Raw genomic sequence first — 15863 nt, 5'->3', positions numbered from 1 at the left:
GGACGTCTGATACAGAACCGGCACGGACTAATCAGGGCCAGCCTAGAGAGGCTTTGTCTCTCCACCGCGGCGCGCTGCGAGTTCTCCCGCCTCCCGGCCCCCGCGCACGCGCGCCCCGCCCTGCCCGCCTTTCCTCCCGCACCCTCCCCTCTCCTTTCTCCCTCTCAGAACCTTCCTGCCGCCGCGTTCGGACCTCGCTGCTTCAGCCTCCGGGTCCAGTTCCATCTTTCCACCCTGCGACCAGCAGCAGAGAAAAACTAATTCCATATCATTTTTTTGCCCCGTACACACTTTGAGGCGAGCAAAAAGATTTGAATAAATTTTAACAATGAGGGAAATCGTGCACATCCAGGCCGGTCAGTGTGGCAATCAGATCGGTGCCAAGGTAAGGATTTTTAACCTCTTTTGACTGTATTTATTTTTAAGGGGAAAAAAAAGCCAAACAGGTATATTTTGACGGATGGTTGTAGAACGTTTGCATTTTCCATTCTTAGTCAAGATTTGCCCCTCAAAACTTTTATATATAAATGCATGTTTGAACCTTAAGATTTGCTTTTGAAAAATGAAGAGTTCTTTTTCTTGGCAGGCTCATTTTGGGGAAGCTGTTAAAAGCACCCTTCAGGGTTAGGGGGCGGGAAAACCGAGTTTCTGTAAAATTTTACTTAGAAAGGGGATCTCCTAACGGTCCGAGGACCGGGGAGCGAGGGAGATGCGGAAACGGCCGAGACAAAAGCTAGATGAGGTTTTCCCCATGTGCATCCCCCTTGGCGGGGCTTCGTGGGGTTAAGCCAGAGGGGGAAGGGGCGAGGATGGCGGGCATCTGCCGAGAGGTCAGATCCAAATGTGGGGGACGCGATGCGCCAGGTGGGCTGGGCGATATCCTTTACAAATGATTAGGAATCTCCGGGCGCCCGCTATCCCCAAGGGGCGGTCCCGCAGTTTTTCGTGCATGGAAGGCTACTATGTGCTGGACTAATTTGTTCCTTTTATTTCCCCTTAACACACTTTTAAGGGCGTGGACAGATAGGGAGAAAGGGCGAGGGGGGGAAAGAGAGTCCATTCTTTGAAAAGGTTCCTCAGAGCTAGAGAATAGGACAAAGGAAGAAAAACCTCATTTAAAGCAAGGGGGTTAAAAGCTAGCAAAGAAATGAAATTTCGAGGCCAAGGGGGAGGGGTTTTTTTTTTTTGCGCGCGGTTACAGTGTAGCGGGGGAGGGGCAGGGAGGAAGTGCGGCTGCTACGTTGTAGCAGAAGGGCGGGACCCGGGCGCCCCTGGCGCGCTGGGACAATGCGGCCAGGCCGGCCGGCGGGGGGCGCGCGAGCTCGAGCCAAGCCCCGCCCCTGGCGCGCGGAATTCGCCCTTCGGCCCCGCCCTCGCGCGGCACCTCCCTTTGTCGGCCGCCTGGCGCGTGCGTGCGCCGCGGTCATGTGCAGGGCGGGGTGGGCGCCTGCGGCAGTGGCTCCTTTTCTCCGGCCCCAGTCTCTTTGTGCCCGGGGTTACCGCCTCCATCTACCCACCCCCGTGCCTGCGATCGCCGGGCCCTTTAAGCCACACAGCATCTCACGTCCCAGGCAGTGAAAGCTGCCGTTTTTCCGAAGGTTTAGGTGGTTAGGGGAAGGGTGTGGCAGGCAGAAGAAATGCTAGATCCTTGGGGAGGGCTCGCCACAGGCGAATGTGGAGCTAAAATGGCACTAGGGGAGCATAATTGGCTGGACCCTGAGATGTTGACGACTCTTTGCTCTTCCCTGGCAGTTCTGGGAGGTGATCAGTGATGAACATGGCATCGACCCCACGGGCACCTATCATGGGGACAGCGACCTACAGCTGGACCGCATCTCCGTGTACTACAATGAAGCCACAGGTGAGGGCGAGAGCCCGGGAAGCACGGGTCCCATCACTCCCACTTCTCTGGGGTCTCTGCCTCCCCGGGAAACCCTTTATCCCCTTTGAATGAATCCATCCACCCCCGTTGGAGACGTTTCTCGCTTTCCGAGTGGCTCTGCTGCCACCTGGTGTCAGTGTCTGAAATCACACATTTGGGTCCCCGGCTCTCTCGGCCCCAATTTATTTACCTTTATGTCTCCCAGTTTCACTCTTTTACTTTATTTCTTCTAGGTGGCAAATATGTTCCTCGTGCTATTTTGGTGGATCTAGAACCCGGAACCATGGACTCTGTTCGCTCAGGTCCTTTTGGTCAGATCTTCAGACCAGACAACTTTGTTTTTGGTGAGTTAGGGAGATATCGATAGATACTGCTATTCGAGTTATTTGGGTGCAGCAAGAGTTAGAAATGATTGTACTGGAGTTTATACGGGCTTGTGTTTTTAAATCTAATGGAGAGTGGAGGTAGTAATTTAGATAGTAAATTATACAGGAGCAGATGTATCATCAGGAAGTAAGAAGGAAGATAAATCCACGGGCCTTACTCCAAAAGTTGAAAGGTAGAAATAGGGCTGTGTATTTTTCACACTTGACTGAACAAGCTTGCCTTTTAATTCCATCGCAGGTCAGTCTGGGGCAGGCAACAACTGGGCCAAGGGCCACTATACAGAAGGGGCCGAGCTAGTTGACTCGGTCCTGGATGTGGTTCGGAAGGAGGCCGAGAGCTGTGACTGCCTGCAGGGCTTCCAGCTGACCCACTCGCTGGGTGGGGGCACTGGTTCCGGAATGGGCACCTTGCTCATCAGCAAGATCCGTGAAGAGTATCCTGACCGCATCATGAACACCTTCAGCGTGGTGCCCTCACCCAAAGTGTCCGACACTGTGGTTGAGCCCTACAACGCCACCCTCTCTGTCCATCAGCTGGTGGAGAACACTGATGAAACCTACTGCATTGACAACGAGGCCCTTTACGACATCTGTTTCCGCACCCTCAAGCTGACCACGCCGACCTACGGAGACCTGAACCACCTCGTCTCGGCCACCATGAGCGGTGTCACCACCTGCCTCCGCTTCCCTGGCCAGCTCAATGCTGACCTCCGCAAGCTGGCAGTCAACATGGTGCCCTTCCCACGTCTCCACTTCTTCATGCCTGGCTTTGCCCCCCTAACCAGCCGTGGCAGCCAGCAGTATCGGGCCCTCACAGTGCCTGAGCTCACCCAGCAGGTCTTCGATGCCAAGAACATGATGGCTGCCTGTGACCCCCGCCATGGCCGGTACCTCACCGTGGCAGCTGTGTTCCGTGGGCGGATGTCCATGAAGGAGGTGGATGAGCAGATGCTCAACGTGCAGAACAAGAACAGCAGCTACTTCGTGGAATGGATCCCCAACAACGTCAAGACAGCTGTTTGCGACATCCCACCCCGTGGTCTCAAGATGGCAGTCACCTTCATTGGCAACAGCACAGCCATCCAGGAGCTGTTCAAGCGCATCTCGGAGCAGTTCACTGCCATGTTCCGCCGGAAGGCCTTCCTCCACTGGTACACAGGTGAGGGCATGGACGAGATGGAGTTCACTGAGGCAGAGAGCAACATGAACGACCTCGTCTCCGAGTACCAGCAGTACCAGGATGCCACCGCAGAAGAGGAAGAGGATTTCGGTGAGGAGGCCGAAGAGGAGGCCTAAGGCCAAGTCCCTGTCACCTTAGGCTTCTCAATCCCCTCAGCCTTCTTCTTCAACGACCCCTTTCCTCTCCCTCAGAATTTGCATTTCCTGCCTCTATCTTGTTTTTTCTTTTTTGGGGGGGATTCTAGAACAGTGCCTGGCACATAATAGGCGCTCAATAAATATTTGTTGTTTGTTGAATGTCTCTTCTCTCTTTCCACTCTTGGGGAACCTAGATTTCTGCCATTCTGGGTAACCCTGTCATTTTCCTGCTGGTGCCCACTCCTCCCATCTGTCCAGTTAGTATTTCCCTCTCTGGTTTTGAGATAACTCTCCAAGAGGCTGGGTCTCCTCACATCTCATTTAGAACTGTGTGCTGAAAATTTGGGATAGGTGATTGCCATCCCAGGCCGGTGTGCTGGCCCAAGGGAAAGGAAACTGAGCAGCAGGTAGAAGTCCCTACAAGAAAGGGTTGGGTTTTGGAGAGGGGCATCCAGGGTACTGAAGTCCTAGGTGCCAGGTATCTCCCCTCCCCTCTCAGCTTCTGCGGAGGTGTTGACAGTATTATCTTCATTTTCAGTCTCCTTCCAAGCTCTGTCCTGAGCTATTATGTTTGCAAATTTCTGGCCCCCACCCTATCAAGTGGGAATCCCTTCCTCTTCCACTTTATCTCCTTCATAATAACGTTGGATTCCCTCCTTTCCCCTGTTTGAGAAAGCAGGGGGAAGCAAGAGATAGCCTTGGTCTCTCAGCCTCCAGAAAGCCCCTCCCCACCCCATCTTTTCTTACCAAAAATATATCAGCCCCTTCTGTACCTATATGGAAAGGTATGTGCTGCCACCTAAACATCATTCCCCAAAGAGGGGACAGAACACCTTCCATCTTTTGGCAAACATCTCATCTCTTCCGCTACTGCTTCCCCCACTCTTGATCTTGTCCTATTCTACACTTCAGATTTCTATTGTGTTGAACTTGCTTTTTTTCATATTGAAAAGATGACATTGCCCCAAGAGCCAAAAATAAATGGGAACTGAAAAGAATTTCGCGACACGTGTGCTCATTCAGGGAAAGATCACTGGTGGAGGAGGCATGGGGCTCCAGGTCAGTTACACAATATACTCTGCTTCCTATAAACAGGTGAGAATATCCTTACACCTTAATCCCTGGTACCCTGTCTTAGTAACTGGGATAGCTATAGGCTCATATGTGAGATCTAGGGATAGAAAGGAGAAATGAGGTGAACGTCATATAAGTGGTTGCCAGGTGAGCATCCCCTTGAACTTGGAGAAATTGATTCTCCCACCTGCCCAGATATACTGAACCAAAAGTGGGTTGGACCCCAACAGTTTGTTTTTAACAGTGCTCCAGAAGAATCTTGTGAAATGCACAGACACTATTTACTACTTGGAACACACAGTGCCTCCAGGGTTCCTTTCAGTTATGGGTATGTGGGTTTTCTCAGCCTAAGGCAAAAATCACCTGGAGAGGGGTGGTATCGCATCATAGTCCCATGCTAAACTGACACTTTAATGTTACACCTAATAACTAATGCTTCAAAGAGCACAATGTTAACAGTCTCAAATTTCCCTTTGCTTTATTTTCAGTAACTCTAGGGACTAATATAATTACTGATACTGCTTCTACTTAAGCATGCTTTTCTGACTATGATGAACTTCAGGGTAGAGTGGGGGTACTCTACAACAGTATACAAGTAACTACCGCTTCGCTCCCACTGTAAAAAAGCACATTGAATGCAAGAGAAAGCTACACGCTAGTGTTCATTTTGAATGTTACACTGAATTAAGTATCATTACTTAACTGATTTATTTGACAAAGTTGAGAACCTGCAGGCCATCCCTCAAGATTTGGTCAGGGAAGAATTGTGGACAACAGGCTTAGTTTAAATAAGGTGGGTCATCAGAAGGCATGGGAGCCCTGGGGGACTGGCAGTCTTGGCAGTATGGGATTAGGAAAGGGAACAATTCCCCTCCAGGGCAAGGCACAGGCTATTTGGCAAGGAGAGGTGATGTGCTCAGGGAGCCAGCTGAAATGCGTGCAATAACGACCATTCAGGCAACTTGAGTTATGAGATGGGGCATCACGAAGGTCCAGGACTCAGGCTGTTCGCAGAGGCTTGTGGTTCACCTGGCAAAAGACAACAGTGGTGACTATGTGAACCAGGTACCCTGTTCTCCCAGGCTCCCATCTGGACGAATGGGCTGCAGAGAGGACATTCTTACAGAAGTATCCTAGCTTTTCCTAGTACCCTATCTCACCCCCTCTGCCAAGCGGTCATTCAAATTCTTTTATGAGTGAAGAAAGGGGTGAAGGGGGCCAGATCTCTGCTTGTACAGGCCCTCAGCTCCCAGTCATACAGTGCTGCCCTCAGGGAGACTCCAAGGAACCCAGCTCAAAGGTCACTGATTCAGTCCAGTGCTTTTATTTACACAGGCATTTATTTAACACACTCTTCATATAATACTTACTATGTGTTAGGCACTAAACACTGCAAATATTTACCCATTTAATCCCCTTAACAATTCAACAGGGTGGTTACTTTTAATTGACCTGGCTTTAAGGTGAAGAAACAAGTGCAGAGAAGGTGAACTTGTCTAAGGTCAGCTGGCATGCACTGCAGCCAGGATTCACACCACAACAGTCTGGCTCCAGATCCCACTCCCTGATCTCTACCATAACCAACAGGTGAATAAACAGGCACCAAGGAAAGCAGTGATACACCTTGGAATTCAACATCAACAGGCTGCAATCAGTTCCTTCTGCTAGTGGGTTAGTTCCCTGGTGACTCAGAAGGCAGTCTGCCTGCAATGCAGGAGACCCAGGTTCAATCCCTGGATCAAGAAGATCCCCTGGAAAACGGCATGGCAACCCACTCCAGTATTCTTGCCTGAAGAATTCCATGGACAGAGAAGCCTGGTGGGCTACAGTCCATAGGCTTAAATAGTTGGACACAACTGAGCTACACACACACAGCCACAGCCACACACACACAGCCACGCACAGTCACACACACACACCAGTGGGTTCTCACACACACAGAGGCTGACCAAGAAAGCACAGCGGGCCTGGGTTTGAAGCCCAGCTTCACCATGTATGAATGACATGGGCTAAACTGAAAGTTCAGTTTCTTCACTTTGTAAAACCCTACACACCCCAAAGGAAGTTTCATTTTAAAAAGTTTTTTAAATCATTTGTGCAGGAGCTTAGCACTGTGTCTGGCACATAGAAAGCAACTGCTAAATGTCAGCAGCCCCAGGCCTCCTGGGTGCTGGCTCCATGCTGGGCCCGCTGTGTCATGTGCCACAGGAACCCGGCAATTCGGCTCCCAGCCCCACCCTAGAAATGCTCACCTGGGAGATGCTGACGCCTGTGAGTCTCTCGACGCTCTCCGGCAGGCGGCTCAGGATGTCCAGCACTTCCCCAGTCACTTTGGCCGCCCCCATGGCCCCACTTCCACTGGACACCAGTGTGATCTTATTGGCTGAGGTCAAAGGACCACTGATCTCCTCTGCCACCTGGTAGGTAAGATGTCCACTCAGCACCAGGGTCTCACCACCCATCCTAAGACTCCTTACTCTGGGTTTTAAGACCTGTGTTCTTCGCTTTTGTGAGGATCACCCTTCCTTGCTTTGGTCACTGGTTTGTAATTCCCACCCCTAATTCATGGCCCCTAGCCTGGTTCTCCCCTGGCCCCTCGTTCCCTCCTCCCGTCCCTCCTCTGCTCTTGTCCATATGCCCTCCACCACCCCCACTCCCAACCCCCCCTACCCCCACCCCCTCCTACCCCCACCCCCTGCCTCCAGCCCCGCCCCAGACCTGGGGCAGCTTCTCCAGCAGCATGTCCAGCTGAGCAGCCTCCTGGTACAGCTGGAATGCCTCTGCCTTCTTGGCCATCTGCTCAGCCTCGGCCCTGGCTCGGGCCCCTATGGCAAAGGCCTCGGCTTCCCCACGCATCTGAGGAGGGTACAGAACACGTGAGGTACCAACGGTGGTAGGTAAGGACAAGAGACCCCAGCACCAGCATCACCCCACTCCCTCCGCCAGTCGGCTAACTCACCCGCACAGCCTCGGCTTCTGCCTCAGCCTGCATGATCAGCTGGGACCTGGACAAAGGGGAGTGGAGGGGGCAGTTGAAGAACAGCCCTCGCTCTGGGAGAAAGTCTCCGCAGAAGGAGGACAGATAGAGAAGGCCTCAGCTTTTTGTCTGGGGGCGCCCAGGTGGTGAAGGAGCCCCCAGGCCGGCAGGGAGGGGTGTTTACTTCTCTGCCTCCGCCAGGCGCTCCAGCTTGTAGCGCTCCGCTTCCGCCGGCTTGCGCACGCGGGCCTCCAGCTCCTTCTCCCGGCGGGCTATCTCCTGCTCCTGCACTGCCACCTGCTGGGCCCGCTCCACCACCTGCACCTGCACCCGCTGCTCCTCTATCTGCTGTTTCGTCTTGGCCACCTGCGTAGGAGGGATGCTCAGAGTCAGAGCTGAAAAGCAAGTGCCTGGGAAGCAGGGAGGGCCGAGGCTCCAGGGCAGGATATTCACATAGAGCACACAACGTGCAGCTGGTCTCCGCGGGCTCAGCCTGCCCAGTGCAGTCCATTTCTGGGACAGATCTGAGGTATGACCTGGGGAGGGGTCTGGTCCTCCCCCAACAGGGTCAATATGCATGGTTAGGGCTGTTCCCCAGGCAGTCTTAGCTAGCTTCAGGGCTGGATAGGGCTGCAACCCAGCCCCTGTTTGCCCTCAGGCCAGGTGAAGCATCCCTCCATTGAGCTTCCCATCACCCTATTTCTCCACCAAGTCTTCCTGTAGAGTTATGAGTGCCTGGAGGGCACTGAGCACATGGTGACCATGGACCTCCAAGTCCAGCCACTTTTCTCCATCAGCGCAGCGGTTATCTCAGTGCAAGCCACTGGCAACTGGCTTCTGAATAGCCTCTCGCCGGCTTTTGGGGAGTAGGGGGATGGTGTGTGTGTGTGTTTATCTTTTGTAGGTGGTCCAAATTCAAAAGAAAAAAAGTAAAGCAAGATCTCCTCCAACCTATTTCTCAAGCCACCTCGTTGGTTCCCTTCCTCTCAAACAACCACTGTGACCAGCTTGTTGTGTATCCTTCCAGAACTACTGTAAACAACAAGGGTATGTATACATCATAGGCTACTTCCTCTTACTTAGGCAGATTTCATTTTCTTATTCCTTGGAGAGTACAAGGTTCAGAAGGCGCTTGCCAACATGTCGGTGAGCAGAGGTCTGGAAGAACATACTTCTTGCCTCATTGCTCTGGCTTAGCCATGCACCATCTTGCCTGTGATACAGCTACATGAGAGATGGAGCCCCTGCCTTTAAAGGGCCCATGTGTTCATTCCAGAGGAAGGGAGCTTCTAGACGTGGTACCCTGTCCTCTTTGACCCTAAAATTTCAAACCTGTTCCAAACTGGACTAGTTAACACTTGACCTCAGTGTGCAACATCACAGTATTCCTGTTAGAGCCCCCACTTCCACCCACTTCTTTTTCTTTAGACCCAGCCTCCAGCAGCTCCCTCAGAAAGAGTACATGGGATATAAGTTTTTTGAGATCTTGCTTCTGTGGGTTTTTTATTTCGTTCTTCTATTTGAATGATGATTAAGTTGAGTACAGGTTGTGAAAGTGTTAGTCGCTAAGTTGTGCCCAACTCTTTGCAACTCCATGGACTGTAGTCCACCAGGCTCCTCTGTCCATGAGATTCTCCGAGCAAGAATACTGGAGTGGGTTGCCATTCCCTTCTCCAGGGGATCTTCACAACCCAAGAATCAAACCAGGTCTCCTGCATTGCAGGCAGATTCTTTACCTCCTGAGCCACCAGGGAAGCCCCCTGAGTTCAGGTTACTATGCTGTTATTTATTTTCCACCAGAATTTTGAAGGCATTGCTCTATGGTCCTCTAGCTTCTTGAGAAATCTGAAGTCATTCTGCTGCTTGACCCTTTGCTTGAGATCTCTTCATTCTCTCTGGAAGCTTTTAGTTCTTTCATCCTTGGTGTTCTGAAATTTCACAGTGATGTGCTTCAAGGCAGATGTTTCTCATCCACCATGTTAGGTACTTGGTGGATCATTTCAATCTAGAAAGTCAGATAAACATGTCTGATTTTTTTCCACTGATGATTTCCTTCCGTTTTGTTCTGTTGCATCTCCTGGGCTGGCCTCTAATATTTTTTCCTAATTTTTCCATCTGTTTTGTTCTATCTTCTGACAAGTTTATTAGAATTTCTCTTCCATTTTTTTCCATTTCTGCCACCTTATTAATTTCTCAAAGCTCTTTGTTTTCTATGTCCTGATTTGCTGGATATGAATTATTCTTTTATCTTACTGAGGATATTACCTTTTTTTTAAGCTTTCTTCTCTCTGCATAGCACATATCCTCCAAACTGCCTTGCTTGTTTGTGGTTTTGGCCTTTCCTTCTTGTTGCAGGATCCTTCATGTGTCAGGGAGTCTGTGCTTGTCTGCTCACAGGGAGGAAGGTCAGAAACACTGAAGGAAGCTCTGGGTATGTGGGTGAGGCTCAGAGGCTTTGAGCTTCATTCTAGGGTGACCTGGGTAGTTCATCTGCTGAGGAACCTCTGATTCAGGGTTGGTCATGTTCCCCAGAGCAGTCTTCTGATCTCTTCTTTGGAATATGGGGGTTCTGGGAGCCATGTGGAATAAGGGGCTGGGGAAATGGTCAGTATTCAGCATTCAATAGGCAGTCTCATGCCTGTTACTGGGACAGGGAGCATCACTCAGAGGCAGACAGCTCTAAGAAGTCACTTTTCACCTGTTTCTCCTTATTCCAACTGACTTATCCCAGCTCCAGAGGCCCCTGGTGCTGACAACTTCTGTGCCTCAGGTCATTTCATTGTTTCCTCCCCTGCAGCTTTGTGCTCAGCTATCTCAGACGCTTCTTTAGTCATCAATTGCCACAACTTTGCAGCTTCCACAGTGATGCTATGGTTTGTTCCTTCTGTTCCTATTCGTTCCACTTTTTTTCCCCCGATTACTCTATGTGGATTTAGTGAGATGTTAAGAGGGAGTGCAATTAGCTGCATTTATGCCATTCATCTGCTTTGACAAACCTTCTAATTCATCTTGCTTCCTCTGTTCTCTTTTGACAATCAATTCTCGATGCAGCAGCTGGACTGATCTTTGTAAAAATGTAAATTAGACCAGAGCACTTCCCTTCCTGAAGTTCTCCAATAGGCTCCCATCGTGCTTTGAATTTTCTTCTAAGTTTCCATCTGTTGTGTGTTTAGTCGCTCAGTCATGTCCTATTCTTTGTGACCCCATGGACTGTAACCCACCAGGCTCCTCTGTTCATGGGGATTCTCCAGGCAAGAATACTGGCTCCCCAAACCCTAGGAGATCTGGTTCCCTCACAGCACACCAGCCATGCTGGATCGGAAACCTCCTTTGTGTTCCTGGGACACAACCCCTCTTTCCTATATCAAAGTCTTTGCATGTGCAAGTCCCCTACCTAGTCACTTTTGTCATATATAAGTAAGCTAAAATAAAAAAATTTAAAATGCAGTGCCTCCGTCACACAAGCCTCATTATGAGTGCTCAACATCACAGCACAGATATATAGCATTTCCATCATCACAGAAAGTTCTCTTTGAACAGCACTGGACTAGAACGTTCTTGGCTTGCAACTCTTTACATTGCTGGCTCTTTCTCATCTTCAGCGTTATCTTATCTATCATTTCCTCACAGAAGCTTTCTCTGATCACCCCCAACCTAATAGAGTACCCCTCCAACAGAATACCACCGATTTATTTCCTTCATAGCACTTAAACAACTTAATTAGAGCCAATTAAGATATTTATTGGCTTATTTGTTGTTTCATGTATTATAATGTAAAGCTCCATGAGGGCAGGACTTTTATTCTATCTCTTTCATACTTATATATACTCACCTCCAATGCCTAGCATATAGTAGGCACCTAAAGGATCTTGGTTCAATAAATCCTTATTTTTCCAGCACCTAGCACAAAGTCTGACACAAAACGAGGAACTAATAAAAGTTGAACAGGAAAAAAAAAAAAAAAAAAGTTGAACAGAACCCAAACCGGGCTATCCTTTGATTAGCAGACAAGGAAAGCCATGTTGAGAAGATAAATTCCCACCCAAGCTGGTGGTTTTCACTAAATCAATGCTTCTCAAACTTCAATGTGTACGTGAATCACCTAGAGATTTTGTTAAAATACAGATTCTGATTTGGTCTGTTGGGCTGGAGCCTCAGATTTTGTATTTATAACAAGCTCTCCAGGGATGTGCTGTTGCTGGGAGGCAGACCACACTTTGAGCAGCAAAGTACTATGCCACACTCAGGTACCCATCAAGCCACGAGGGATTTAATATCGTAACTGAAGATGTGTTGCCCTTAATGCTTTCAGCCTGCACCAACCCTTGGCAAAAATGAATTTCATAATATTGGGTAAAGGTCTCAAAGTACAGTTGATTCTCATTATTCATGGTAGTTCCGGTTTTCATAAAGTAGCCATAAACATTGAATTAACAAATACTTATTGTGGGATCTTAGTTCCCCAACCAGGGATCGACCCATGCACTGGAAGCACAGTCTTAATTAACCACTAGATTGTCAGGGAAGTCCTATATATCCTTGTTTTATGTATTTCTGTGTAAAGACACCATATGTAATGTATTTGTTGATTCATTAACAATGAACTCACATCCAACAGCACTATAACTCATGCCTGAAAGAAGCTTATCTAACACACGTATTTTCTCCCTCAAGCACATGAAGTCTTCTTGGACTTAGGAATACTAGACGGCACTCAGCACTACACTTGGGGGCATTTTGAACTGTGAAATCACCAACATAGAGCACAAAAGTGCAAAATATGTAGCAGTGAATATACTGTGAAAATGACATTGTTTAGAGTAGGAGCTAAAACAAGAAGGGAAAAATATGTTGTTCAACCTCAACTGAGAGGCTCATTATCAGGCAACTCAAATTTTTCTCCACTCTGTGCATGTCTGCAAATGGTCATCAATACAAAGAGCACTAGGGAAACCAGTGCTCTTTTAGCATTTAAACCAGTGCTCATTTAGCATTAGCTCCTTAAAACATTTTAGCACTGAGGCAAATTCTCAAATACCAGATCTGCAAATGGTAAGGATCAACTACACTTTGCTGCACTATCAAGGCCCCCACAGGTCACTTTGTGGGATTCAGAGCCCAAGTCCACGTTTCCCCTCCTCATACCCTCTGTGATTGCCAGGGCTGCTGGGAGCCTGTGGAGGACCGCCGTGAGAAAAAGGCACCCGTTCCTCTGGGGAGATGCAGACCCATTCGCTCAGCCCAATGCACAGCTTGGGTAGTGGAACACAGGCTGATCTGAGCTCTGGTTCACCCCTCATCCAGGTGCCCTTGCCCAGGACACAACCTGTCCCAAGCCCGTGATCAGCCCTATCTACACCCCCTTTCTAGGCCTTTTCTTTGCTTTTCAGCTGAAACATTCAGGTCTTTTAAATCTTCCTCATATGGAGGAGTTGGGTCAGAAACCGAGAGTCAGAATAAGGGGATCAGAGCAGGATATGAGAGAGAGTGGCGGCCTGAGAACGGGGAGAGGGTGAAGTCCAGCCTGGCTGCAGGGCCAGCATGGGGACTCTGACCTGAAGTTGATAGGCCAGGTCAGCCTGTGCTCGGCGCGTGTTGACTTCGATGTCGTATGCGGCCTTTTTCAGTTCGTAGTCCCTCTGTGCCTTGGCCATTTCGATCTCGCTCAGGTACTGAGCAGATACCTTTTCCTGCTTGGCTTTGGCCTCCTGTTCATGCAGAGATTGGGTAGGGCATCAGAGTAGGAAGAAGAAGGCCCTGGGGAGAGAGCCTGCTCTCCACCAAGCTCCTCCATCTTCGCCCTGGGCCTGGCCTCATTTACGTCTTCTGCCAACCCTGCTCCACTGGCCCTCGCGCCAGCCCCCCCAACCCACAAAAAGCACTCGGAGACCAAGCAACCCCCAGCTCTCTCACCCGGATCCCGGCGTCTCTTTTGGCTTCTGCTTCCCCAATCCGAGCATCTTTTTGGACCTGAGCTGTTCGAGCCTTCCCCAAGGAGTGCAAATAGTCCTGTGAGAGAGATGCAGATGTCACAATCCTCAGGAGGGAAGGTTTATCAGATGGGAGCAGGGAAGCAGGGAGGACCAACTGCTGAGGTTTACCTGATCGTCGTGAATGTCCTTCAGGGTGTAGCTGACCACACTGATGCCCATGTTGACCAGATCTGAGGAGGCCACTTTGAAAACCTGCTCTGAGAATTTCTGCCTGTCCTTATAGATTTCCTGGGATAACAGGATGGAAGGAAGAAGGAAGGGACATGCTCAGATCCTCTGGGCACTGTCTTCCTCAGACTAGCTGGGTTCTTAGACCCCTTGCACTCTGGCATCCCTTCCCCATCTCTCCCTGCCCTCAGGCCCACCTCCACGGTCATGTGGGCCATGATAGCCCTCTGGTGGCCCTCCAGTGTCTCCAGCGCAATGTGGGCGATCTCTGCCTCTGTCTTCCCCAGGAACATCTGGCAGGCGGCAGCCAGCATCTCCTTGTTCTGGCCCTGGATCTTCACCTGTAGCCAGAACAGAGTTGGGGTGAGTGTGGGGAAGGCCTCCCGAAGCCAGAGTAGAGGCAGGGAGAGTCAGGTGCCTTGGGGATCCCTGGAGAAGTGGAGACTCACAGAGAAATTTCTCCACAGGCAGAGGTAGGGAAGGCTGTGGAAGATTCTTAACATCTGGGGACACAGAAGTTGCTGGGTTGGGGAGCGGGCTTTGGGGGAAAGGCTCTGAAAGCCTCACCTGGGCAATGCCAGTGACTGAGATGGGGACCCCATGGCGAGTGTAAACCTTTTCACTCTTGACATTGAGGGTCAGTGTGTTGAGTGAGATCCTAAGGGAAAGAGAAGGGGTGAACAGCATGAAAAGGAAGAAAAGGAGAAAATGGGGGTTCCCTTTCCCCAGTTTTCTTGCTACCTACCTCTGGATTTGCTGAATGCAGGGCAGGACAAAGACACGGCCTCCAGCTACCATGACTGGGGGGCTCCGGCAGAAACCTGAAAAGGGAGGGGGCAGTGAGGTGTGGTGGCCCGTGGCCACGGTAGAGGTGTAACATGGGAAACAGAACTTGGGCAGGGAGCGTGGGAGCAACCTCCACGAGGAAAGCTGGACGCTGACAGGGGCCAGGGGCAGTCCAGGCCTTGGAAGGCTAGGGAAGGAATAATCACAAGTGGGTGGCATGCAGCCATCGTGGGTGGGGTAGACAGGTCTGGCGGTGGGGAGCTGGTAGTAAGAGAGGGAAGAGACCTCTTCAGGGACTTCCTCTGAACGGACCTCTGCAGGGGGGATCACTGGCTGAGCAGAAAACAATACTTACCGGAGACCACCATGGCCTCATTTGGGCCACAGGTGAAAAACATGGCTCAGGCTGGAGCTGGAGAAGGGGGAGAGAAAGCCTTTGCGGATGCGAAGGGGCACCGCTCAGTCCACAGGAGAGAACTCTTTCCCTTTCCAGTCAGTCCCGCCCAGCTTGCAGACGCCGAGGCCTCAGGCTCTTCCGCAGCCCGGGATGCGCTAAGGCTTTTCCTGTGAAATTTCGCAGACAGCCAGCGATTCTCAGCCGCTTGCCGCGCCCCACCTTCAGTGATATGAAGCTCTCCGAACCCGCAGAGGTCTCCAGACCCTTGCGCTACCCTCCCTGTTCTTCTGCAACCCATTCCATCTCCCCTCCCCCACCTACCTTCCCGGACTCGGGCGGCGGCCGCGCCGGGGTCCCAGGGAGGGTGGGGCTGCGCAGGGGACCTCGGAGTCTAGCAGGTGCCGCCCGCGCAGGGTCCCCCTGGGAGCTGGGCCCGCGCCCCCAGCCCAGCCACACCCTGTTGCTACTGCAGACGCGACCCCGCCCCCCGCGGAGGACCACCCTCTCCACCCCGCCCCCGGCCTCGGGCGTCCGACCCGCCTCTTTCCCGGCAGGCCCAGCTCAGATCCGCAGCCCTTGAGAGCTGCAGAAGAGGCCCCGGGAAGGGGGAGGAGACCGCACTCAGCCGCCCTTCTGGGGCCGGAAGTTCCGCCCAGGCCGCCTCACGCCCCGCCTCGCGCGACGTGACTTCCGTGAGTCCTGCACCCGGGGAGAGGGAGATTGACTCACGTCGGACTTGCCCCTTGTGAACTGAGAAAAACCGCAGACTGGGCAACGACTGACAGCATCCGGTCACAAGATGCTGGGTTCAGTGGTTCCGGGAGGAGGGGCTCAGGGACCCTGGGAGGAGCACCGCCTGGGGATTTGACTGCGGCTTCTCCGG

The 15863-nt window shown here is 51.2% G+C and overlaps 2 protein-coding genes across 3 annotated transcripts; one reads left to right on the top strand and one right to left on the bottom strand.

Moving 5' to 3' along the window:
• Positions 1–143: 143 nt before the first annotated feature.
• TUBB (tubulin beta class I) lies at positions 144–4583 on the top strand. The gene is made up of 4 exons (XM_020888846.2): positions 144–385; positions 1753–1861; positions 2116–2226; positions 2507–4583. Exons 1-4 carry the CDS (start codon positions 329–331, stop codon positions 3562–3564), a joined length of 1335 nt encoding a protein of 444 aa, XP_020744505.1. The 5' UTR covers positions 144–328; the 3' UTR covers positions 3565–4583.
• Positions 2506–15725, bottom strand: FLOT1 (flotillin 1). 2 transcript variants are annotated; one of them, XM_020888848.2, is made up of 13 exons: positions 15710–15725; positions 14939–15147; positions 14543–14618; positions 14365–14455; positions 13995–14138; positions 13738–13857; positions 13550–13645; positions 13192–13344; positions 7821–8002; positions 7619–7664; positions 7378–7515; positions 6912–7076; positions 2506–5688 (listed from the first exon to the last, which is right to left on the bottom strand). In XM_020888848.2, the coding sequence occupies exons 2-13, from the start codon at positions 14979–14981 to the stop codon at positions 5659–5661; spliced, it is 1284 nt and encodes a 427-aa protein (XP_020744507.1). In that variant the 5' UTR covers positions 14982–15147; positions 15710–15725; the 3' UTR covers positions 2506–5658. The 2 variants fall into 2 exon arrangements, with proteins under 2 accessions (XP_020744507.1, XP_020744506.1); XM_020888847.2 differs by lacking the exon at positions 15710–15725 and adding an exon at positions 15302–15564.
• Positions 15726–15863: the final 138 nt, after the last annotated feature.

The sequence above is a fragment of the Odocoileus virginianus genome, chromosome 27, assembly GCF_023699985.2.
Source record: "Odocoileus virginianus isolate 20LAN1187 ecotype Illinois chromosome 27, Ovbor_1.2, whole genome shotgun sequence".
In the NCBI taxonomy this organism is placed as follows: domain Eukaryota; kingdom Metazoa; phylum Chordata; class Mammalia; order Artiodactyla; family Cervidae; genus Odocoileus; species Odocoileus virginianus.
This window is presented reverse-complemented; position numbering and strand designations above follow the sequence as displayed.